Here is a 24213-nt window from a genome sequence, read left to right as displayed (position 1 = left end):
GAGATGAGGTTCATTAAGGGCACTGAGAGTTGTTAGGAGAGACCCCTGTTCCTCTCACAGATCGACAGTTCTCAGACTGGTTTAACAATCCCTCCCTCTTCCCAGAGTGGCACTGTGGTCTAAACCATTGATCTCTTGGGCTTGCCGGTCAGAAGGTCAGTGAATCCCCGTGATGGGGTGAGCTCCCGTTGCTCTGTTCCAGCTCCTGCCAACCTAGTAGTGTGAAAGCACACCAGTGCAAGTAGATAAATAGGTGCACTCTGGCTTCCATCGCAGTGTCCCGTTGTGCCAGAAGCAGTTTAGTCCTGCTGGCCGCATGACCCGGAAATCTGTCTGTGGACAAATGCCGTCTCCCTCGGCCTGAAAGCGAGATGGGCACCACAACCCCATAGTCATCTTTGACTGGACTCAACTGTCCAGGGGTCCTTTACCTTTACCTTTTTTTAACCTTCCCAGGGAACAATTGGAACTGAGGCTCTGGGAGGGGAATAGGGGGCTCCTAACAACTCTAGCACCCTCAACAAACTACACTTCCCAGAATTCTTTCGTGGAAGCCATCACTGTTTGAAACTGTATACTTGTGAGAGCCAGTGTGGTGTAGTGGTTAGAGTGTTGGACTAGGGCCTGGGAGACCTGGGTTCAAATCCCCACTCAGCTATGAAGATCACTGGGTGGTCTTGGGCCAGTCACTGCCTCTCAGCTTAACACCCCTTTCAGGGTTGTTGTCAGCTTAAAATGGGGAGGGGCAAACCACGTGTACCACCTTGAAATCCTTGGAGGATATAAATGCAAGAAATAAGTAAAAATTGTGCTGTAAATCTGTGGTGCGAACGTGTTTTTAGTCATAATCACAGTCGTAGGCCACATTTCCCCCAAGTACATCTATGCTCAAAGAGGTTCGTGTAAAACAAAACAAAAATACAGTACAGTGGTACCTCAGGTTAAGTACTTAATTCGTTCCGGAGGTCTGTTCTTAACCTGAAACTGTTCTTAACCTGAAGCACCACTTTAGCTAATGGGGCCTCCTGCTGCCGCCGCGCCGCCAGAGCACGATTTCTGTTCTCATCCTGAAGCGAAGTTCTTAACCCGAGGTACTAATTCTCGGTTAGCGGAGTCTGTAACCTGAAGCGTATGTAACCCGAGGTACCACAGTAGTACTATAAAATAAAATCAAGAAATACAGTGCCTGAAATGACCCCCATAATCACACCACCTCCAATTTTCCAAGACTGATCTATTCAGAAATTGATCTGTCTCCAACCTTCAGGGTAGAAGTGGAGACAAGGTTCTGATATTGTTTGTTGGAATAGGGAACAGCCACTCCATTAAATGCCGTACAGTGAATAACCCTAAATCAGCTCTCTGTATTATATTTAGCAAGAAGCTACTAATTAGGCAAGACCCCTGGCGCTTCCACCTTTTGATCTTGCTAAACGATGGACAAACCAGCCATTCACCATGATAGCTGAAATGAGGATGACATGAAAGCGTTCTTTTTCTTTATTAAAAAAGAGAAGAAGACTCTGGGATGATTATAGGCAACTAGTCCTATCATTTCGATTATCTTTAACTGTTAAATACAGAGTATGAAAACAGGTTGTAAAAATATAACGAGGTGTTTTGTTTTTACCTCAGAGCTACAATCGGCCATTTGGGGGACAGCATGTCAAATGCCATAATGGTTCCATGGAAGTGGGATCGGTCTACAAAATGATGTACAGAGCAATTCCGCAGAGATAGTGGAAGTGGCAAGAGAAGGGGTAAAAGACATATAGGTCCCGTCCAAACCATACGCTCATAGCATGACGTCCCTTTCACTGTCATGGAGCATCCTGGGAACTGTCATTTGTTAAAGGTTCTGGGAGTTGCAGCTCTGTGATCTCAGTGCTCTTAGCAAACCACCATTCCCAGGATTCTCCGTGACTACTACCGTATCTTTCGCCCCATAAGACGCACCTGACCGTTAGACGCATCTAGTTTTTAGAAGGGGAATGCAAGAAAAAAAAATTTTTTTTTTAAAGGGAGCGCTGAGCAGAGCCTGCATGCACCCCAGGCTCTGCTCAGCGCTCCCTTTCACGAGCCGCGTGGAGCGTGTGTGCAGCACTTGCAGGCTTTTTCCCAGGAGGGAGAAGCCCCCAAGAGCCACACACATGCTCCACGCAGCTAGTGAAAGGGAGTGCGGCTGTTGGGGGCTTTTGTGGGAGGTGGGGGAAGGGACTGAGGGGCTGCCCTCTGTCCCCTTCCCCCACCTCCCACAAAAGCCAGCAAGAGCCGCACACTCTTTAAAGTGTGTGCGGCTCCTGCGGGCTTTTCTACGAGGCGGGAGAAGGGACTGACGTGGCCAGTCAGTCCCTTCTCCCTCCTGGGGAAAAGCCCGCAAGAGCCGCACGGAGTGTGTGTGCAGCTCTTGGGGGCTTTTCCTGCCTGCCTCCCACCTGCATTCGCTCCATAAGATGCACACACATTTCCCCTTACTTTTTAGGAGGGAAAAAGCGCGTCTTATGGAGCAAAAAATATGGTAAATAATAAGAATAATCTTTATTGTGGTCCAAAAACCAGTAACATAGATTCAGAATAAAATGCAGATTCGTACAGACAACCCCCCGGGAGAGGGAGACCGAGACGATATTTGTTTAGTCTTAATGCCACCTTCTGTCTTGTACCATCTGGGCTATGATACCGGCCTTGAATCTCTGAGGCAAAAGCTTGGGACATATCACATAGCGATCTCCAATCTCAATCTCATGTTATCTGTGCTCCGATAGCAGTAGGAAATCATTACGGGTACAATTTTCAGATACCGGCATATCTTAGAAATCTTTCTGCGCCAACTTATTGGCGTCTCTTTACCAAAGCCAGATTAAATGTATTTCCATCAGAAGTGCTAAATGGCAGACTAAGAGGCATCCCTTATCAGAATAGGCTCTGTGTATGCTCTCAGGGCGTCGATTGTATGAGGCATATCCTACTGCACTGCGGACAATATGAGCAAGCTAGGGATCTATTGGGATGCGGGTGGAGCTGTGGTCTAAACCACTGAGCCTTGGGCTTGCCGATTGAAAGGTTGGCGGATTGAATCCCCGCGACGGGGTGAGCTTCCGTTGTTCGGTCCCTGCGCCTGCCAACCTAGCAGTTCAAAAGCACATCAAAGTGCAAGTAGATAAATAGGAACCGCATAAATAGGTAAACGGCATTTCCGTGTGCTGCTCTGGTTTCGCCAGAAGTGGCTTAGTCATGCTGGCCACATGACCTGGAAAAACTGTCTGCGGACAAACGCCGGCTCCCTCGGCCAGTAAAGCGAGATGAGCGCCACAACCCCAGAGTCGTTCGCAACTGGACTTAACTGTCAGGGGTCCTTTACCTTTACCTTTTAAGGGATCTATTGATTAAATCCCTACTGGCAAATCGGCCTGGTAAATCTGAAGCCTACTATACTAAATATCTTCTGGACAACAAGTCTAATGATATCACAGTGGCCGTGGCAAAGTTTCTTTTGGTAGTCTTACTAAATAGTGTTTTAAGTGTAACCACAGTTAGAAGGAAAGAATAGGGTGTTTTGGAGCACATTCTAGACCACAGCTTTCCAAACTTTTCATGCTGGTAACATACATTTTAGACACGCATCATTTCACAACACAGTAGTTCAGTTTTACTAGCAAACCAGAACGAACCCCTTTCCAGCCCTTGGAGGAATGTGGGGAGTGTTCGTGCGACACACCTAAACACTGCAGCCGATGCACAAATGTCGCTACACAGGGTTTGGAAAGTTCTATTATCAGGGCTGCCTTATGTCCACATCACTGGGATTTCAATGGTGTAATTTACGTCCGGGGGGGCGGGATTTGTCCTGGGTCTTGGCGAGTCAATTTTTTCTACACTTTTGGGGTGTCCTGGTTTTTACTTTTTGAAATATGGCAACTCTATCTGTTCTAGACCTTTGACTTTGATTTCAAGACTGAGTTTGCATTCTTTTGAGACAAAATTACCCCTCTTAATTTCAGCTGCCGGATTTAGGCAGGGAAAAGTCCCGTTTGTTGTTAAGCAAATTGGGAATGTCAATCTGTGACAAGTCACCCAGGGACCTACCAGTTGACCCCGCCCTCCCCTGCTTTAAAGTCTGCCAGTGAATGAATATCCCCAAAGTTGCTCTGAATAACTCTCATTTTGTTTTCTACAGCTCCACATTGTTCACATGAACACCAAGTACAAAACCATCACAGAAGCCAAAGGGCACCCCAACGGACTTGCTGTCTTGAGCTTCTTGTTTAAGGTATCTCCTGAGAAGCAGCTGCTGTTATGTTATTTAAAGTACCTACAGGAGACACATACATTCCTATATGTTCATTCACTATTATATCTATCTATCTATCTATCTATCATCTATCTATCTATCTATATCTATCATCTATCTATCTATCATCTATCTATATCTATCTATCTATCATCTATCTATCTATCTATCTATCTATCTATCTATCTATCTATCTAATCTATCTATATCACCTATGTATCTATCATCATCTATCTTTCTATCTCTAACTATATCTATCTATCTATCTATCTATCTATCTATCTATCTATCTAATCTATCTACGATATATCTATCATCTATCTATCTATCTATCTATCTATCTATCTATCTGTCTATCATCTATCTATCATCTATATCTATCTATCTATCTATATATATCTATCTATCATCTATCTATCTATCTATCTATCTATCTATCATCTATCATCTATCTATCTATCTATCTATCTATCTATCATCTATCTATCTATCTATCTATCTTTCTATCTATCTATCTATCTATCTATCTATCATCTATCATCTATCATCTATCTATCTATCATCTATCTATCATCTATCTATCTATCTATCTATCATCTATCATCTATCATCTATCTATCATCTATATCTCTATCTCTATCTCTATCATCTATCTATCATCTATATCTATCTATCTATCTATCATCTACCTATCTATCTATCTATCTATCTATCTATCTATCTATCTATATCATCTATCTATCATCTATCTATATCTATCTATCTATCATCTATCTATCTATCATCTATCTATCTATCTATCTATCTATCTATCTATCTATCATCTATCTATCATCTATCTATCTATCTATCTATCTATCATCTATCTCTATCTATCTATCTATCTATCTATCTATCTATCTATCTATCTATCTATCTATCTATCATCTATCTATCTATATCTATCTATCTATCTATCATCTATCTATCTATCTATCTATCTATCTATCATCTATCTATCTATCATCTATCTATCTATCTATCTATCTATCTATCTATCTATCTATCATCTATCTATCTATCTATCATCATCCATCCATCCATAATTTAGGTTCATTCGCAAAATTCTAAGTGAAGTAAGTACTTGAAGCAAGGTTTTCGGAGGCCATGTTTACAATGTGGGGAGGAGACTTTATTCTGTTTGGTTACCTTTGTCTGCTTGATGCTGGAGGGGTAACAGCTTGAGGGCGAAGGGAATTTGCAATGGGTCAAGTACCAAAGATGCATACTAGATTTTTGCTCTGCAGGTTTCTGATGCAGACAATACCAATTACAACACCATCGTCACTGGCCTGAGGAATATCACTCGTGCAGGTGAGCATCGAGCCTCAGGCAATCCTTTAGAATGCTTGGATTTGGTGGATCAGGGCCACACGCACACCATACATTTTTGGGGATCTTGCTAGTGCTTGGTATCAATTGATTATTGCCTAAGGGAAAGCAACATGCCAGCAAGTTTGGGTGAATCTGCCAATTTCAGTTTCTTTTCTTTTCAATAATAATTTTTATTAGTTTTCACTTACAATCCAATAATAGCCTCATTATAACAATGCCAATTTATAATACAATTATTGATACCAATTGTTCAAATACTGAATTATATCATTTAGATAAAGTGCCCCCCGTGTGCTAGATTTGATGAATTGATTATTTGCTTTATCTCTGCGCTCCAAAATCTTATTAATTTCCATCACATTCCGGTCATAATAATAATCTCTTATACAACAACTGCAATATTAATAACTTCTATTCGTGTTGACACATTAAATGATTTATAAAGCTACAAGTGAGGGACTCAAACTATATCTTCATTCTTCCTGTGTGTGGCAATTATTCTGTCCGAAGTGTTTCTTCCTTTACTTATAAGATGTTATTTCTTTCTTTCCCCCGGTTGTTGCTGTTAACCATCATGCCTTATTTTTGTAGTCTTGTGTTCCCTCTTCACATCAATTCATTTAAAAAATAAATAAAAGTGCTCATGAAAATCCAGCAGGATCTTAGTGCAAATTTCCCTCACAGGCATGTTTTAGCAAAGCAGTTTCCCCTACGGCAATGCATTTCTGTAAGTTCTCCATTTGAAATGGAGTTCTCGTTTCCGTTCCTCACACCCCAATTCCCTGTTTCTGTTTCTCTGCTTAGAGGATTATGTCGAGTTGGCCTCCACGTTTTCTCTGAGCAACCTCCTCCCCAACATGGCCTTACTCTCCAAATATTATCGCTACAAGGGCTCCCTCACCACCCCAAACTGCGAAGAAGTGGTGCAATGGACTGTGTTCGAAGAGAACATCCCAATCAGCAAGCCACAGGTGAGAAAACCAAACATTTCTATGTCTCTGTGTTGTTGCTCTTGTTTCTCCTTTTAGCCAAAAAAGGCTGTGGTTTTCGAAAAACAAAAATGGCTCCCAATCTAAAATGACACAAGAAGACCTTGCAGGATCAGGCCAATGGCCTATCTAGCTAAGCATCCTGTACAGTGGTACCTCAGGTTAAGTACTTAATTCGTTTCGGAGGTCTGTTCTTAACCTGAAACTGTTCTTAACCTGAAGCGCCACTTTAGCGAATGGGGCCTCCCACTGCAACCGTGCCGCCGGAGCATGATTTCTGTTCTCATCCTGAAGCAAAGTTCTTAACCTGAAGCACTATTTCTGGGTTAGCGGAGTCTGCAACCTGAAGTGTATGTAACCCGAGGTACCACTGTATTCAAAGAAATACTGCCTCTGTCAGCTGAAAACACAGCCATTGTTAGCCACAGTGGTTTGAAGTCCATATTGCGTTATTGGTTTCATAATTTTTGACCTGGCAATATCTTGTGAATCACAATGTGTGAGTGTGTGCTATGCAAAAATCACAACGTGGGGAAAACCGTGAAGCCAGCCAATGCTTCTCTCGATTCCTGCAGCCCTTGTTAACTTGGCCAGCTCAGCTCTCCCCAGCCTCATGCAGGGGGCAGCGAATCGCAAGAGCAGGTGCCAGCAAAAATCACGATGTGGGAAAAACCATGAAGCCAGCCCATGCCTCTACAGAGCTCCATCCCTATTTCAGTCATCATGATATATTGCTATATGCCAGGGGTCGGCCCACGAAGACTGTTTTACCAGCCAATGAGCCATCCTCGAACTGAGCAGCCTGTTCGGCAAGTCCCTTGCGCACTGCGCTAAACCAGTGCAGCGCGGCGCGGGGACTCGCCGAGTGGTGCCGGAAATCATGTCTGCACATGCGCAGATACCAGAAAGCGAGCCTGCACATGCCCAGACACCGAAAATCGCTTCTACGCAGTCGCGATTTTCGGCATCTGGGCATGCGCAGAAGCGATTTCCGGCACCACAGACATGCACAGATGCGATTTCCGGCATTGCGCTGTACCAGTCTGGCCCATGGCCAGTAAACCTTGCTGACCCCTGGTATATGCTGTGATATATTGGTATATATTGACATATGTCATTTAATTCCACTCAGTATTGATCAGAGGCAGATTCCAATGTACAGTGGTACCTTGGGTTACATACGTTCAGGTTACATACTCTTCAGGTTACAGACTCCGCTAACCCAGAAATAGTACCTCAGGTTAAGAACTTTGCTTCAGGATGAGAACAGAAATTGTGCTCCGGTGGTGCGGCGGCAGCGGGAGGCCCCATTAGCTAAAGTAGTGCTTCAGGTTAAGAACTGTTTCAGGTTAAGAACGGACCTCCGGAAGGAATTAAGTTCTTAACCTGAGGTACCACTGTATAGTTAGCAGAGTAAAAACTTAAACACATTGCAGGATTCCCCAAAAATAGACCAGAGGCAATTAATATTTCATCCAGCAGAGTTTTGTTACTGAAGGCAAATGAGCATAATGGTCACAAATCCAATACATTCAGGACTGGCACAGTCCATAGGAAATCCAGTTGCAGCAAACATAACTTAAACTTACAATAACTTATAAAAAGTCTAAACCTTAACGCTAAGCAAGCTATGTACAGAACACCACACCAGAAGGGAGAGCGATAGAAAGAGAAAGTGAAACCCAGGCTCCTTCTGGCCTTATTATTATAGCCAGCATGACCTTGACAGAAGAGATAACAGGACCAGTTTAAGCCAGCTGTACTCAGCTTCTCTGAAGGAATAAGCCAAACATCACGAACCTTCTGCTTGTTTCTTTCACACAGAGAAGCCTCCAGAACCCTCTTGAATTTATTAGAATAGGAAAGATCTCTACACATCAGATCAACGCTTTCTGCACTAAGAAATGCAAACTGACACTTTCCACATTCAGCGTCATATGACAAACGGTTTATAAATCTTTCTAAATGAATACATGCCAGCACCTATCCACTAGTAACTGCTAAACCATTCTCTCATTCCTCTATTTAGCTGAATGCATTTGTCAACACCCTTTACTACAAAAGCGCTGGAACGACTTCCCTGAAAATGACCAACAACTTCCGCCCACTGCAGCCTCTTCATGGTCGCAAAGTCTACGCTTCCAGAGATGCCACCGTTAGCCATGGCTCCCTGCTGGCTGTCAATCATCTCTTCCCTCTGCTTTTGGCTGTTTTGATTGGCCAGCTTTCTGGCCCCTCCTAGGTGTCTCTATCGAGTTCAATAATTATGATGGGTGATGGATTCGTGGCATCTTCATATCCATGCATCTTCACTGTGATCCTTTTCTAGCCACTGATCTGAACGCTGAATGAGTTGGAACAAAACTGGCAAAGAGAAAAGAACGCAATATCTGACGATTGTATTTTGCTTATTTTTTGGGGGAAAGGTGCTTTCATTCTGTTAACAGACTGGCTCAAAATCCCGAGGAGGCCTCCAGAAATCCCGTTGGCATTGCTGAGGAATTAATTCCTTAGCAAAAAAAAAAAAGTGTGCTTTGCATGTGTAGGTCCCCAGGCCACCCCTCAAATAACTTCACACATAACACGTAATTTAGTTTTGGTTTTTTGGGCACTATTTTGGCCACAACTTTATTAAAATACAAAATCAGTGAGTGGTTGTTTAGACATTGGTTATGACTATCTCTCCCACCGCCTGGGACAGAACTGACATCCTGAGGTCCTCGGTAGCCAGTAGAAGGGAAAGTCAAACTTGGGGGTCATTTGAGCTAAGCGTCGGACCCACGCCGCTCACCCCAGCAGCTCCCCAAAAGCTTGCCGGCCCTGGTCCCATTACAGGGATTGGACGAAATTGTGGCAAGCCCCAGGATTCCTTTAAGGGAATTCCCTTCAGTGCAATAGGAGGGGCAGGCACAGACTATCCTGACCCCTCCACCACCAGCATATTATAACCAATGCCTAACCGAAACCTTACAAGTTGTGACGAATTGCTGAGTAGTAGGCAAAAACCAAATGGCACAGCCAATCACCAAATGGCAAAATTCCTACTAGGCCCCTGCGCCAAGGCAGACGACCCCATGACAGGCAAAGCAAGGTCAACCGGAAAAGAGGGCGGGCGGGTGATCCAATGCACTCTGCAAAGAGAAAGAGAAACCAGAGTGCACCAATATTTAAAGACTATGGTCCCACCCACCCAATTTGCAACATACAATTTGCCCCAGCAACCCGGTTATCCAATCACAATGCCAGGCAACAACTATTAACCTGCCTGGCAACAAGAGGCCTGGCCCGGTGGCCCACACCGCAACACGTGCTCTCATTTATTGGAGAACACGCTAAATCAAAAAATGCAGGGTGCCAAATTTTCTGATGCCTGAAGGCAGCCTTGTTAATCTTTCTGCATTTTCCTGCAAAGGTGGTCTGTTTATGTTGCGTGGTGAGTTCCCGCCCCCCGCAGTGGAACTAAAGACACATGACACAAATATTAAGGTTAATGGGCTAATTAAGGCCACAACTTTATTGGTTACAGGTGATGAGCGATATTGGCTTAGGCATTGGTCCTAACCGACTATCTGGCTTCAGCCTGTTCGCTTGAAGTCTGGGAAGGGTTAACCACCAGTAGGGGGAGTCCTGCTGATGCACATCAACTAGGAACTCCCCCGGGGTCACCGCTTGGGGGTGTGCCTTAGGCCCTCACCTCCATAGGCTTCGGACAGGGCAATGCCCCCCAGAATCCTTTGCCGTGGAACATTACCCAAATTGCTAGACATTAGCTGCCAGCTAATGTCATGTAATCCTTGCGAAGGTAGCTGCAGAATATTCAAGCTGGGGGAAAAAACTTGATAGGTTTGATAGACCACTTGCAGAAACCAAAAACGGCAACGTTAGTGGCCATTTTCCAAGATGGCGGCCAAGTTCCTAAGCAACAAAAAATTAGCATCCTTGATATTTGAATTCAGCACACTCCCCCCCCCCCGTACAGAAATAGTGTCACTTGCACCTAATTCCCCCCGACTGTTGTTAGCCTTGGAAAAGTAATCTAGCCCAGACTTCGATCTTCAGATGTTGCTGGACTAGAGCTCCCCTCATCCCTAGCTGGGAAGCGCCATTATTATAAGATGATGGGGGTTTAATCTAGCAGCATCCAGTAACCCAAAGGGGAAAGGCTGGCCTAGCCTATGAGACAGACACCTCAATCTACAAGTTGTGTATAGTTGCATTGAAATGGATAGTGTAGCCCCACAATTGACTCACCAAGTTGGGGGCAGCCTTGGGAATAGAATTGTGCCAAACTTTCAACTTTGCCAGATGTCGTGATCTGCTTTGGGGAAGAGGGAACATAACGCACAATGTGAAACAAAAGCTGAAACGATGTAAGCTGAAATTATAATGAATAAATCCAGAGTTCTTAGTTTTTCCATGATGGGAGGCCTCTCTGTCCCATTCATTCCCAATCCAAAATATTAAATATCTGCTTCGCTATCTGTCTCGGGCAGCCCCTTCCTGTTGGTGTTGTGGAAGAAGTCCTTGTTAGATACATTCACACTTCCATCATAAGCACGCATGCCATGAACACGCATGAACAATAAGGCAACAAACATGAAGAATGCAGTGTTGTACCCACCGCAATCTCCAAGCAGGGAAAGATGCCATGGTGCTGGGGTGCTTTCTCAGGGTTCAGTTTTGTTATAAGAAAAAACCAGCTCCTTTTCCCTTATGGGGTATTCCAGAGCTCATATAGAGTCCTTAAGTGGGTTCCCTATTGGTAGGAGAAATAACAGAGGCCAACCAGAATAACTAAAAAAGCAATGCGGCTAGTAAGCCTGATCTTTATTCAAGGAACTGTTGCAACAGGGTCCCCACTCGCCACACACAGGAGGGAGGAGAACCCTGAACAATGGTGCGCAAGCCCTTATATAGACTTTTGAAATTGCCCACCCTGTAGCCCAAGACCACCCCCTAAAACATCCATCCATCCATCCATCACAGAAGGAGGCGGTCTACAGCAGAGGAGGCGGTCTACAGCAGAAATCCTTTTTGCCAGGCTACCTGAGAATGGTCACTGACTGCATGACCTGGGCAGCCTGGCCATTCTTTTGTAATGGTTAATAATACTTTAGTTCCTGAATCCAGGTCACAAGCTCACCCTATCCATACACAAATACGCCCTTAAGACAGGATTTGCAAGCGAAAAGACAATGGGAAGGCTTTCCCCACTTGCCTCCCTTACTGCAGAGGAATATTTGAGCTCATTGGAAAAGTCAAAATGGCTCCAGGATTGCTCTCCCATACTATTTCAGAGACATGGTTCATATATTTAGACGTGTGCATTTATGAATATTTATTCTATATTTGAGACCTTAAATTTTTTATAACAGTTTCCTTGGAGGGACATAGCTATCAACTTTCAGATTTGAAAATAAGGGATCAGCAGCCTCACCTGTCCCGGGGACAGTCTATGGGATATCTAACAATCCAGAGTAGCAGCGGGAAGCAGCTAGAAACAGCACTGGAATAAGCGAATTTCCTGCAAAAAAAGGGAAGGCTGATAGCTATGTGGAGGGAAGGTCAGTGGAGGCTGTGTTGTCTTGAGGACATATGCCCTAGGGAGCAGCTGAGCCACTGTGTTTTGCGCTTGCAGCAGCCTCAAGTTGCAAGTCCTATTTCACCAGGACGGCCAGTATGCTGTGAGCCCAGGGAGGGTGGGCAAGTGGGTGGACAGAGAAGAACTTCTATCCCTATCCCAGGACAGTAGCTCACCTGGTAAAACCTTCAAGATCAGGAGACCCGTCTCAGTCATGTTTTGGTATCTGCACATATGCACCCACCCACGAGTCTCAGCTCAGTGGTTGTCAGGCGTCAGAGAATCCAGCTCCCACAGTAGGTTGCCAGGAACAGAGAAGACAAGGAAAGTTCTTACCAGTTGCTTTTTATTCAATAGTCACAGAGAGAGGCTTAGAAATGCAGCCTCTTGGAGTAATGGCATTGCTCCGAGTGAGTCTCTACCACCTCCCTCTCTCCCTTTATGTGTCGTCACCACGGGTGCTAAGATGTGCCCTCTGCCTCTGAGCTCTGTAATAAACGAAAATCTGCCCTTATTCCCTTATGGGGGACACAAGAGCCCTTATAGGGTCCTTTGTAGGTTCTCCATCGGTCGGAGATAAGAACAGAGGCCAACCAGAGAATATTGTGTTTTTTTTTTATAAGATATTTATTAAAGTTTTCAAATTTTTTATGCAAACAAAAAATAAACAAAAAGATTAAAAAAGACATATAGTTCATAATACATACTTTTCAATAACATATTTCTCTGACCTCCTCATACCTCCCCTTCTTGTATTCCATTTCAAATTATTTGTTCAGCAAATCCTTAACTTAAAGCATTACAGCTTATAATACCACCTTGTTTTCTATCCAAACCTTTTTTTTCGTATTCCTTTATATCATTACAGCTAGAAACCACTCAATTTCAATCCAACATCATTCAACATTCCTTGATTTTACAATATTTCTGTAAGTAGTCCTTAAACTTTTTCCAATCTTCTTCTGCCGACTCTTCTCCCCGGTCACGGATTCTGCTCGTCATTTCTGCCAATCCCATACAGTCAATCAGTTTCATCTGCCATTCTTCCAGAGTGGGTAAATCTTGCGTCTTCCAATACTTTGCGATGAGTATTCTTGCTGCTGTTGTAGCATACATAAAAAACGTTCTGTCCTTCTTTGGCACCACTTGGCCGACCATGCCCAAGAGAAAGACCTCTCAACCAGAGAATATTGAGAAGCAAAGCAGCTAGTAAGCCTGATCTTTATTGAACTGTTGCAACAGGGTCCCCACTCAACACACGCAGGAGCGAGGAGGACCCAGAACCAAGGTGTGTCTGCCCTTATACAGACATTTTAAATTGGCAGCCCTGGAGTCCAAGACCACCCCCAGAAATATCATACCTACATCACAGAAAGGGCGGGCTAAAGCAGAAATCTGAGTGTGTTGTTTACCTCCTGTCTGGCAAGTTACCTGTTAATGCTTACTGGATTGATACCCTGGGGAGCCTGGCCAGTCTTTTGTAATGATAAACACTTAGTTCCTGAGCCAAGTCACAGGCTCACCCTATTCATACACAGACATACCCTTAAGACAGGATTTGTGAAGGAAAAGACAATGGGGAGGCTTTTCCATTTGACTTTGCAGAGTAAACACCTGTTCAGTTTGGGAGTCAAAATGGCTTCATGGCTGTTCTCCTGTGCAGCTTCAGACATGTGGTTTATATATTTATGTACGTGTTTGTTTGGTACATTTACGAACCTTTATTATATACATAAGACCTTAATCTTTTTATTTCAGCTCTCTGCTCTCCTACTTTCAATGCCTGCCGGGTTCTGGGAGGCGGGGGTCTGGAATGCTTTCTAAAGACACTGTGTCTGTCAGCTCTTCCTCTTCTCCCATTATTTCTCAGCTCTTCCCCTCATCTGACTCTGAGCTGTGACCTCCCTCAAACCCCTGCTGTAATTCTGAACTGTCTTCTTCTCTGCCCAGTCCTTGACAGTGGTAGAGAGTTGGCTTTAGACGCAAAAGGTCCCAGATTCAATCCCCACCATCTCTAGGCAGGGCTGGGAGAGAACCCCGTCTGAATTATTGGAGGGCCACTGCAAGTCTTGTATCGACAACCCTGAGTTGGTTGGACTTGGTATCTGGCAGTGTCCTATGTTCCTACATCCTTATTCTGCTCCTGCCTGGAGGAAGTTCTGCTTTGTCAAGCCAAGCAATGATCAATGGATGGTCCTTTAGAAGGAACTAATTATAGGCTGAGAGCGACTGAAATACAATGCGAGCAGAGCTGTGACAAATAGATGGAGCTGCCACGTTAGCTTGTCACCCCCGTTCCACTCCATAACTTGCCCCAGGTTAGAATGGGGAGTTACAGGGAAGAGGATCGATCAAGTCTTTCCCTTAGAGTTGGGAATCGGAGCAGGGAAGCAAAATGAGGATGGGAGCGAGCAAAAGGGCCGGATCCTTCCTCCCTATCCCCACACTCTTTAGGGCCTCTGCAGGGGTCATTTTTATTGCATGTATGCCAACACCTTGTGCTCCTTGGAGGAAAGGTGCGGTAGAAATCTAACAAACAGATAAATATGAAAGTACCAAGCAGGAGAGAGAGAGAGAGAGAGCGCGCAGTCAAATGAAGACTGAGCATGTTCAGTGGCTATGGAATGTCGTCCTATCAAATAGTAATAATAATATGATATAAGTAAAAAACACTGCTCCTTTTTCCTGATGGGGTACCCAAGAGCCCATATAGAGTCCTTTTGTAGGTTCTCTATCGGTAGGAGAAAATAACAGAGACCAACCAGAGAATATTGAGAAGCAAAGCAGTTAGTAAGCCTGATCTTTATTAACTGTTGCAACAGGGTGCTCACAATCACAAGGAAAGAGGAGGACCCAGATCCATGCGTGCAAGCCCTTATATAGACATTTTAAATTGCCTGCCCTGGAGTCCAAGACCATCCCCAGAAACATCATACCTACATCACAGAAGGGGTGTAGCCCAAGACCACCCCTCAGATGCATCATACCGACATCACAGAAAAGGCGGTCTACAACAGAAATCTGAGTGCGTTGTTTATCTCCTGTCTGGCAAGTTACCTGATTGCATTACCTGGGTTTGGGCCACTCTTTTGTTATTATAACTACTTAATTCCTGAATCTAGGTCACAGGTCACAGGCTCACACCCTGTTCATATCTTGAATGTGCCCCTAAGACAGGATTTGTGAGGACAGGATTTGTGAGGAAAGAGACAATGGGGAGGTTTCCCACTTTGACCCTGAAGAAATATTTGAGGTCAATTTGTTCAGGACCTAATCTGTGGGGTTTCAGACATTTGGTTTATATATACAGTTATGAACATTTATTTTTTTTAATATATGACCTTAAAATTCTTAATAATAATAATAATAATAATAATAATAATAATAATAATACCTCACCCATCTGACTGGGTTGCCCCAGCCAGCCTGGGCAGCTTCCAACATATGTAAAAACATAATAAAACATTAAACATTAAAAAACTTCCCTATACAGGGCTGCCTTCAGAGGTCTTCTGAAGGTTGTATAGTTAGTTATCTCCTTGGCTCAGGGGTCCATACCGTCCAACATTTCTCCAATGAAAACAGGGACATCCTAAGGAAAAGTGGACCATTCCAGGATCAAATTAGAAACAGGGATGGCTTCTATAAATCTAGGACTGCCCCCGGAAAATAGGGACACTGGGAAGGTCTGAAAGTGTCTCTGGGACATAGAACAGCACCACTCTGCGTCACAACATTTTGCTGCGAATCCCATCGGTAACAATCCACTTTCCTTTTAAAATTTGCACCACTGAAAGTTTGCATTATTTACTTTCCCTAGGCCTGCTGCATAGATTTTGCTTCACTCCTCTCCTGGGGCTTTTAGCACGACTCTGCCATTCCCACCAATTTAAATTTCAAAGGAGCTCTGAGGAGGAAAATCCCATTGAGAAAAGCAGACAGAATAGGCAAATCTCCAACCCCCCCATCATTTGTCAGGAAAGCAGAAACCCAAGGAAATTGAGTTCTTCTGCAAATAGCAAACCTGTTAAGGAGACACTGAAATTCCCCCCTTTTGTTCTCCCTAATTGCAGGTTTAAATTTAGCACCGACAAAGAAAGTTCTCCTGTTCCAAAATTAGCTTTGAGAAGAGGCCAGCTGGATCTCAACGTGCATAAAAGAAAAACAAAACACCTACATGCTTCTCGCAAATTAGACTTTTGCTGTGTGTGGTTGTTTTGATTTTTAACAAAATCTTTGGCCTATTAGCCTTGATTCTAATTTCAGCAGCGTACCAAGAGTGGGTGAGATTGGGCCTGGGAAAATAATAGGGATTACTTATTTAACCATTCTGAAGTTTAACAACCAACCCCTTTTCCCAGGGGATTTTGGGAATTGTAGCTCTCTGAAGACAACTCTCTAACAACTCTCATCACCCTTAACAAAGGGTCCCTTCTGCTAAAAATATTTACACTCTTGCTATTTAAATGAGGAATTATAATTTCACAATTCCCAAAGGAAGAGGATCAATTGTTAAAACACTCTGGGTCTTTGTTCTGAGAATAGTGGTTCCCTACCAACTCTCAGGGGACGTGGGTGGTCTAAACCACTGAGCCTTGGGATTGCTGATCAAAAGGTCGGCGGTTCAAATCCCCATGACGGGGTGAGCTCCCATTGGTCAGTCCCACCTACTGCCAACCTAGCAGTTCAAAAGTACGCCAGAAAGTGCAAGTAGATAAATAGGTACCACTCCGGCGGGAAGGTAAACAGCATTTCCATGCGCTGCTCTGGTTCACCAGAAGCGGCTTAGTCATGCTGGCCACATAACCCGGAAAAACTGTCTGCGGAGCGGACAAACGCCGGCTCCCTCGGCCTGTAAAGCGAGATGAGCGCAACAACTCCAGAGTTGTTCGCGACTGGACTTAACTGTCAGGGGTCCCTTTTACCTTTACCAACTCTCAGAGCCCTGAACAAACCACAGTTCCCAGATTTCTTTGGAGAAAGCCATGCCTGTTTAAAGTGGTATGAAACTGTTTTAAACATATAGTGCAGATGGGGTATGTCTCCTGCTCTGGTGGGTGGGATCTGCATATCCTTAAGTTGCCTTGCCACCTTACGGTTAATTCAAGGCAAATTTACATATAAGGTTATCAAAAGCAGAAAATATACAATGGTACCTTGGGATGTGAATGGGATCCTTTCCGGAGCCCCATTCACATCCTGAACAGAATGTAAGACGTGACTGCGTGTCTGCGCGTGTGCAGGTCGCGATTCACTGCTTCCGCACATGCGCGTGACATCGTTTTGACTGTCTACACATACACGAGCGGCGAAACCCGGAAGTAACGTGCTGCGTTACTTCTGGGTCACCGCGAAGCGCAACGCGAAAATACTTATCCTGAAGCATATTTATCCTGAGGTATGACTGTATTTATCACTGCAGATGGTGACAGCAGCCACAAAATTAAAAGACGCCTGCTCCTTGGGAGAAAGGCGATGGCAAACCTAGACGGCATCTTAAAAAGCAGAGACATCACCTTGCCAACAAAGGTCCGTATAGTTAAAGCCATGGTTTTCCCAGTAGTGATGTATGGAAGTGAGAGCTGGACCATAAAGAAGACTGATCGCCGAATAATTGATGCTTTTGAATTATGGTGCTGGAGGAGACTCTTGAGAGTCCCATGGACTGCAAGAAGATCAAACCTATCCATTCTGAAGGAAATCAGCCCTGAGTGCTCACTGGAAGGACAGATCCTGAAGCTGAGGCTCCAATACTTTGGCCACCTCATGAGAAGAGAAGACTCCCTGGAAAAGACCCTGATGTTGGGAAAGATGGAGGGCACAAGGAGAAGGGGAAGACAGAGGACGAGATGGTTGGACAGTGTTCTCGAAGCTATCAGCATGAGTTTGACCAAACTGCGGGAGGCAGTGGAAGACAGGAGTGTCTGGTGTGCTCTGGTCCAGGGGGTCACGAAGAGTCGGACACGACTAAACGACTAAACAACAACAACAACATGACTGTATTTAGATTGAGACAGAAACCCTAAAAAGCAGACGTTCATGGTAAAGACCCATTCATCCAGCTGGGACAGCCTGTCAGAACAAAAATATATTCAGGTGTTTCTGGGATGTGCAGGTAGGGTGGTGGTCACCTGTTAGAACTTGAAAGGCATGCTGTTTCACGGAATAGTTGTTTCTGATGAGGGCTTGGGAGGGGGGAACATGATCTTTGGGGTGTGAGGGAGACAGGGTTGACTGTGTTTATTTGTGTCAGAGTGTAAATTGCCAGTTTAACAATCAGTACGGTTCACAACGATCCCAAGCACGCCCTTCATTGCGGGAACACAACAGCTCAATTACACTCGAAGCCATCGAACGAACGTCTGTCACTCTGCCGATCCCAGCAGCTTCCTGGCGAAATGATTGAAGTGGCATCGTTTCAAGATTGACTGTACAGAAAAATAAGCAGCAGGAGGTGACTGTGTCTTCTCTGACGACTGGTGGGGATGTTTTGTCCCAATGCGTCAGATCTTAACCAACTGATGAAGTCTTTGATTCTTTCAGGAAGGAAAACTTGAAGGTGGAGAGGACACTATTTTGTCAATGTTAAGAAGCTCTCTGAGCAGTTCGTGCTCTATATATTTGCACACTCAAAGTGTTAACAGGGGTGGAAATTGAGGATGCTCGCTTCTTCGTCCCATGTCCAGAAGTGAAATCAATCCAATTGTTTTCAGTCTGCAAATGAGACATACAGTGGTGCCTCGCAAGACGAAATTAATTCGTTCCGCAAGTTTTTTCTTCTTGCGAGTTTTTTGTCTTGCGAAGCACCGTTTCCCATAGGAATGCATTGAAAATCAATCAATGCGTTCCTATGGAAACCGCCTTCAGACCAGGTCCGGGACAGTCTGTCAACCGACTTCTTCTGAAGGCTGGGGGGGGGGGAACAAGGGCTTTTCTTCCCACCACCAGCCTTCAGAAGGCTGTTCTGAAGGCTGGCGGTGGGAAGAAAAGCCCTTCTCCCCACCTCCCACCCCGCAAGCTCCGGGGACAGGAGGGCTTTCCTCCCGACCGCCAGCATTTTAAAAGCTCCCAGGACAGCGGAGACTTCTCCGCTGTCCCGGGGAGATTTTAAAATGCTGGCGGGCGGCAGCGAAGCGTTCGCTGCCGCTCCCCCGCCGGCCCCCGCCGGCCTCCGCCGGCCTTCCTGGACCTCTTCTGAAGGCCGGAGGGGGGGGCGAAAGGCTTTGCTCCCCACCGCCAGCATTTAAAAGACGTCCCCGGAGATTTCCCTATGGGCTTTCTTCTTGCGAAGCAAGCCCATAGGGAAATTCGTCTTGCGGAACGACTCAAAAATGGAAAACTCTTTCGTCTTGTGAGTTTTTCGTTTTGCGAGGCGTTCGTCTTGCGAGGCACCACTGTAGTTGATTATGTCTCCCCCTTTCAATTTGCATGGAGTTTTCTTTGCATTAAAATGAATGGGGTGGAATAATGTAATGGTAATAATAATAATAATAATAATAATAATAATAATAATAATATAATAATAATAATAAAATTTATTTATACCCCGCCCTCCCCAGCCAAGACCGGGCTCAGGGCGGCTAACAACCAATAATAAAAACAAGTTGATTAAAATACAACTTAAAAAACAAGATTAAAATACAACATTAAAACATTAAGATGCAGCCTCTTCACAGAAGGGGAAAGGAAAAAAGAAAGAGGGGGAGGGAATCAAATTGACTCTAAGCCAAAGGCCAGGTGGAACAACTCTGTCTTACAGGCCCTGCAGAAAGAAATCAGATCCCGCAGGGCCCTGGTCTCATGAGACAGAGCGTTCCACCAGGCCGGAGCCAGTGTTGAAAAGGCCCTGGCTCTGGTTGAGGCTAATCTAACTTCCTTAGAGCCCGGGACCTCTAGGGTGTTGCTATTTATGGACCTTAAGGTCCTCCGTGGGACATACCGGGAGAGGCGGTCCCATAGGTATGAGGGTCCTAGGCCATGACATAATTAACAACACAAACATGAACTAAATCAACTTTCTCCCCTCATGCTTAATCGGGAGACAGAGAAAACTCTTAACTCCCATGCATCCTGGCAAAATAAAAAATAAAAAATGCTTCCCTCCAGACCTTAATAGCAGGGTCTCTCCTGACCTCAGTGAGGACTCCTTGTCATCGGTCCCCACTTCTGGTCCACCCCCATCCCTAATCAGGAGACATGGGAAACACTAATTCCCATGCATCCTGGCAGAAAATAAAGATGCTTGCCTCCAGGCTTAACCATGAAGCATCTCCTGTTTTCAGTGAGCCTTTTTTATCGCTGGTTCCCTCCTCCTTCGTATGGGTAACACAAGACTTGTTTATGCATTACACTGAACACAGGTCCAAGCTGTATCTCTCTCTCTAGGTAAAGGGACCCCTGGCCATTAGGTCCAGTCGTGGCCGACGTTGGGGTTGCGGTGCTCATCTCGCTTTACTGGCCGAGGGAGCCGGCGTACAGCTTCCGGGTCATGTGGCCAGCATGACTAAGCCGCTTCTGGCGAACCAGAGCAGCACACCGAAACACCGTTTACCTTCCCACCAGAGCGGTACCTATTTATCTACTTGCACTTTGGCGTGCTTTCGAACTGCTAGGTTGGCAGGAGCAGGGACCGAGCAACGGGAGCTCACCCCGTCGCGGGGATTCGAACCGCCGACCTTCTATTCAGCAAGTCCTAGGCTTTGTGGTTTTACCCACAGCGCCACCCGGTTCCCCATCTCTCTCTCTACACACAAGCTTATTTATTCAGGTCAGCTAAATTTATGCAGAGACTATGCACTCACTGGGCCTTACATGTGAACAACTCAATATACTTACCAAAGTTTTCCTGTACACAGATGACCCACGTGTTGCGAAGATCCCTTAAATGTATTTCAGAAGTGGGAGGAGTTGGCAGGAAAGGTTCGCTGATAGCAAGGGGGAAACAGTTGCAAGGCGGGGCCTAAACCTCTGATAATAATTTGGGCTGGACATGTAATGGGCTATGGATTTCCAAAGTGTCTGTGTAGGGGCTGATGTATTTGTTCATAATCCAAATCCCTCGAGGGCTGATACCGGCCATCATTGTTAGTTTGAATCTACAGAAAGCACTTATGCTTGCTAACAGACAACCTCCCTGATTTATTAGGTCTGCATGGTGTGTTCTGTCAAGAGTGCCAGAAATTCCCTGCTGATCTATTACTCACCCAGCAGCTCTCAAACACTCCTAATTGATGTAACAGAAACATATTGACAGTGACACAGTGACGTGCTCTATGATAGGGTTACAGAAATGGACTAGACAGTTGTTCCCAGAGCTTCAGTGCCCATTGACGAATGAAAATGCATCTTCCGTTATCTTGCAACAGATGCTGCCCCCTCACAGATCAGTGTGTTTTTCCCCTCCCCAGATCTCACACTGAAATTAAGAAGGCTGGTTTATGCATTATCCATATATCACAGCACCCGTTGTTTGAATGTTCCATGTTGTACCAGTAAGTTATCAAAACTCCAATTATGATTGTGCCTGGGGTTACCAAGAATGAACAAATCTGTCAGTTTCAGTTTCTCCCAGTTTCTCATTTTACCAATCCTTAAATTCAGTTCTCCACACCAGTTTGCACTGTTTAAACAAAAAATTCTCAGGGAAATCTGCCAATTTTTTGTGTGTGATTTTCTCTTAGTAGCCCCATTTTTCTACGTAATTTTGCCTGATATTCACATTCTTTGCAGAGCAGTTTTCCTAATATGGTGTATATATGTTTGGTATTTACACTGACATATGTATCTGTGTGCCAAATATAGTTATGCATTTTTTTTGCACAAATTAATTGGCTGTGGAACTGCATTACAAAAATTCAGATGATGGTGTATTTTGAAGGATGTCTGTTTTTCAGTTTGCATATTGTTTCAGAAGCTGCAAAATAGACTAGCTTGCCTTTAAATGCAAACTGAATAACATTTCTCCTCAGTCCTCAATCCATAAGTGTCCTTCAGACTGGAGTAGGGCTGACGTACGAATCAGGCTGCATGTAGGATGTTTTTATATATATTTTTAAAAGCTTTAAAAATCCAAGAAAAGACCAAAATTGTTTTTTTAGGGTTGTGGTAGAGGGAAGATTGGAGATAGCTGACATGGTACAGTTCAGATATTGCTGGACTACAACTCCCATCATCCCCCATTGACCATGCTAGCTGGGGCTATCTATATATCATTTTCATATAGTTTTTTCTTAAACCATAATATGCTGTCAAATTTTTATCCATATTCCACAATCTTCTAACAATGCTTCTAACTCTATATTATGATCAATGTCTATTGCCCAATGTATCATTGAGGATTTTACTTGTTCAATAGTATATTGTACATTTTAGACAGCACTTTAACATTACATTCTAACAGGTCTCTCTCCGATTGTGATACTTGTTCCCCAAACTCTCATTTCCTCTCTTTCTTAAATGCTTGATTTAAGTGATAATATTGTATCCCTGTTGTTAACATTCCTGATAAGTTCTCAGATTCTTTTAGTTTAATCTCTCCTCCCTCTTCTCTTAATAAATTTCTATAAGTTGCCCAGCTTTCCAACACATTCTTTTTCACTACTGCTTTAAACCACGGAGCCTAGGACTTGCCGATCAGAAGGTTGGCGGTTCGAATCCCTGTGACAGGGTGAGCTCCCGTTGCTCAGTCCCTGCTCCTGCCAACCTAGCAGTTCGAAAGCACGTCAAAGTGCAAGTAGATAAATAAATGGTGTTTTCATGTGCTGCTCTGGTTTGCCAGAAGCGGCTTAGTCATGCTGGCCACATGACCCGGAAGCTGTACGCCGGCTCCCTCGGCCAATAAAGCGAGATGAGCACTGCAACCCCAGAGTCGGCCACGACTGGAGCTAATGGTCAGGGGTCCCTTTACCCTTTACCTTTATGGCTTCCAATGGAGAAAGCCAAAGTGGTGTTTTTGTCTCCAAAGAGTTTTTATATTTATCCCATACTCTACATAATTTCCCCCACCCCCGATTATATGTTTTGCAAATCCTTTATGTACTTTCACCTTTTCATGCCACAAGCAGGCGTGCCAATGGTTGGCATCCCCTTTTCAAGCCATCAAAGTTGGTGGCTGCTGCCCCCACATGGTGGTGAATCCTATAGCCCCATTGTTCAACTGCTTCCAGTGTGGCATACTTCCTTTCGTCTGTTCCATAGTCAAATTTCACACAATTCAGGTGCATTAGATTCCCACAAGGTTGTAGTATTAAGAGAGGGAGAGAGATGAGAGATTGGAATTATATCAACTGACATTTCTGCTGCTAGGAAAAAAGTTTTCTTATATGCAACTGCTGGGGCCAGAATGATTATAGCAAAAAATTGGAAAGGAGAAAAAACTCCCTCCATAAGAGAATGGCAAATAAGATTTTGTGTATATATAGAATCAGCAAGACTTACAGCAGTGGTAAGAAGCCAATCAGACCAAAAACTGATAGAGGAGTGGACTTGCATGAAGGAATACATCAAAAAACATTGTTCTGGTATTAATATATCAATATGCAATGAATGAAACTTATAGGGTAAAAAATTAAGAAGAAATGGGTATAAGATGAGATAGTCAAAAATAATATTGATAACGCAGTGAAAAGAAGAAAACAAACAAAGGAAGCTACAATATAGGTGGAGGGAAGTCAAAATTTATGTCTGTATGCTTAGTTTGGATGTTTATTTTCTTTTTTTGTAATCTAAGTTGAAAGGTGTATGGATCTATGGATAATAAGTTGGTTTAGTGTTCTGGTTTGTGTTTTTAAGTATTGCATTTATCAATAAAAGTTTTAAAAAGAGAGAGATGAGAGATGAGAGAGAGAGAGAGATTTCATCTCCACATTTGCTCCACAACATGCATTCTTTTGGATAAAGAAAACAAACAAACAAACAAACAAACAAACAAACAAACAAACATAAATTCCAAAATCCGTATCAAGGCAATGCTTTTATTA

The 24213-nt window shown here is 44.1% G+C and overlaps 1 protein-coding gene across 2 annotated transcripts in view; it reads left to right on the top strand.

Annotated features, from left to right (window-relative positions):
• The window catches only part of LOC128403849 (carbonic anhydrase 15-like), a 43260-nt gene extending 34137 nt beyond the window's left edge, over positions 1-9123 (top strand). For both annotated transcript variants that reach the window (XM_053368951.1, XM_053368952.1), the window contains 4 exons: positions 4178-4270; positions 5578-5644; positions 6470-6636; positions 8684-9123. In XM_053368951.1, the coding sequence (XP_053224926.1) occupies positions 4178-4270; positions 5578-5644; positions 6470-6636; positions 8684-8896 (540 nt within the window). In that variant the 3' untranslated portion in view covers positions 8897-9123. The remainder of the gene's footprint in view (positions 1-4177; positions 4271-5577; positions 5645-6469; positions 6637-8683) is intronic.
• The last annotated feature ends 15090 nt before the right edge of the window (positions 9124-24213 follow it).

Source organism: Podarcis raffonei, chromosome 16, assembly GCF_027172205.1.
Source record: "Podarcis raffonei isolate rPodRaf1 chromosome 16, rPodRaf1.pri, whole genome shotgun sequence".
Taxonomy (NCBI): Eukaryota; Metazoa; Chordata; class Lepidosauria; order Squamata; family Lacertidae; genus Podarcis; species Podarcis raffonei.
Note: the sequence above shows the minus strand (reverse complement) of the source record. Positions and strands in the feature narration are given on the sequence as shown.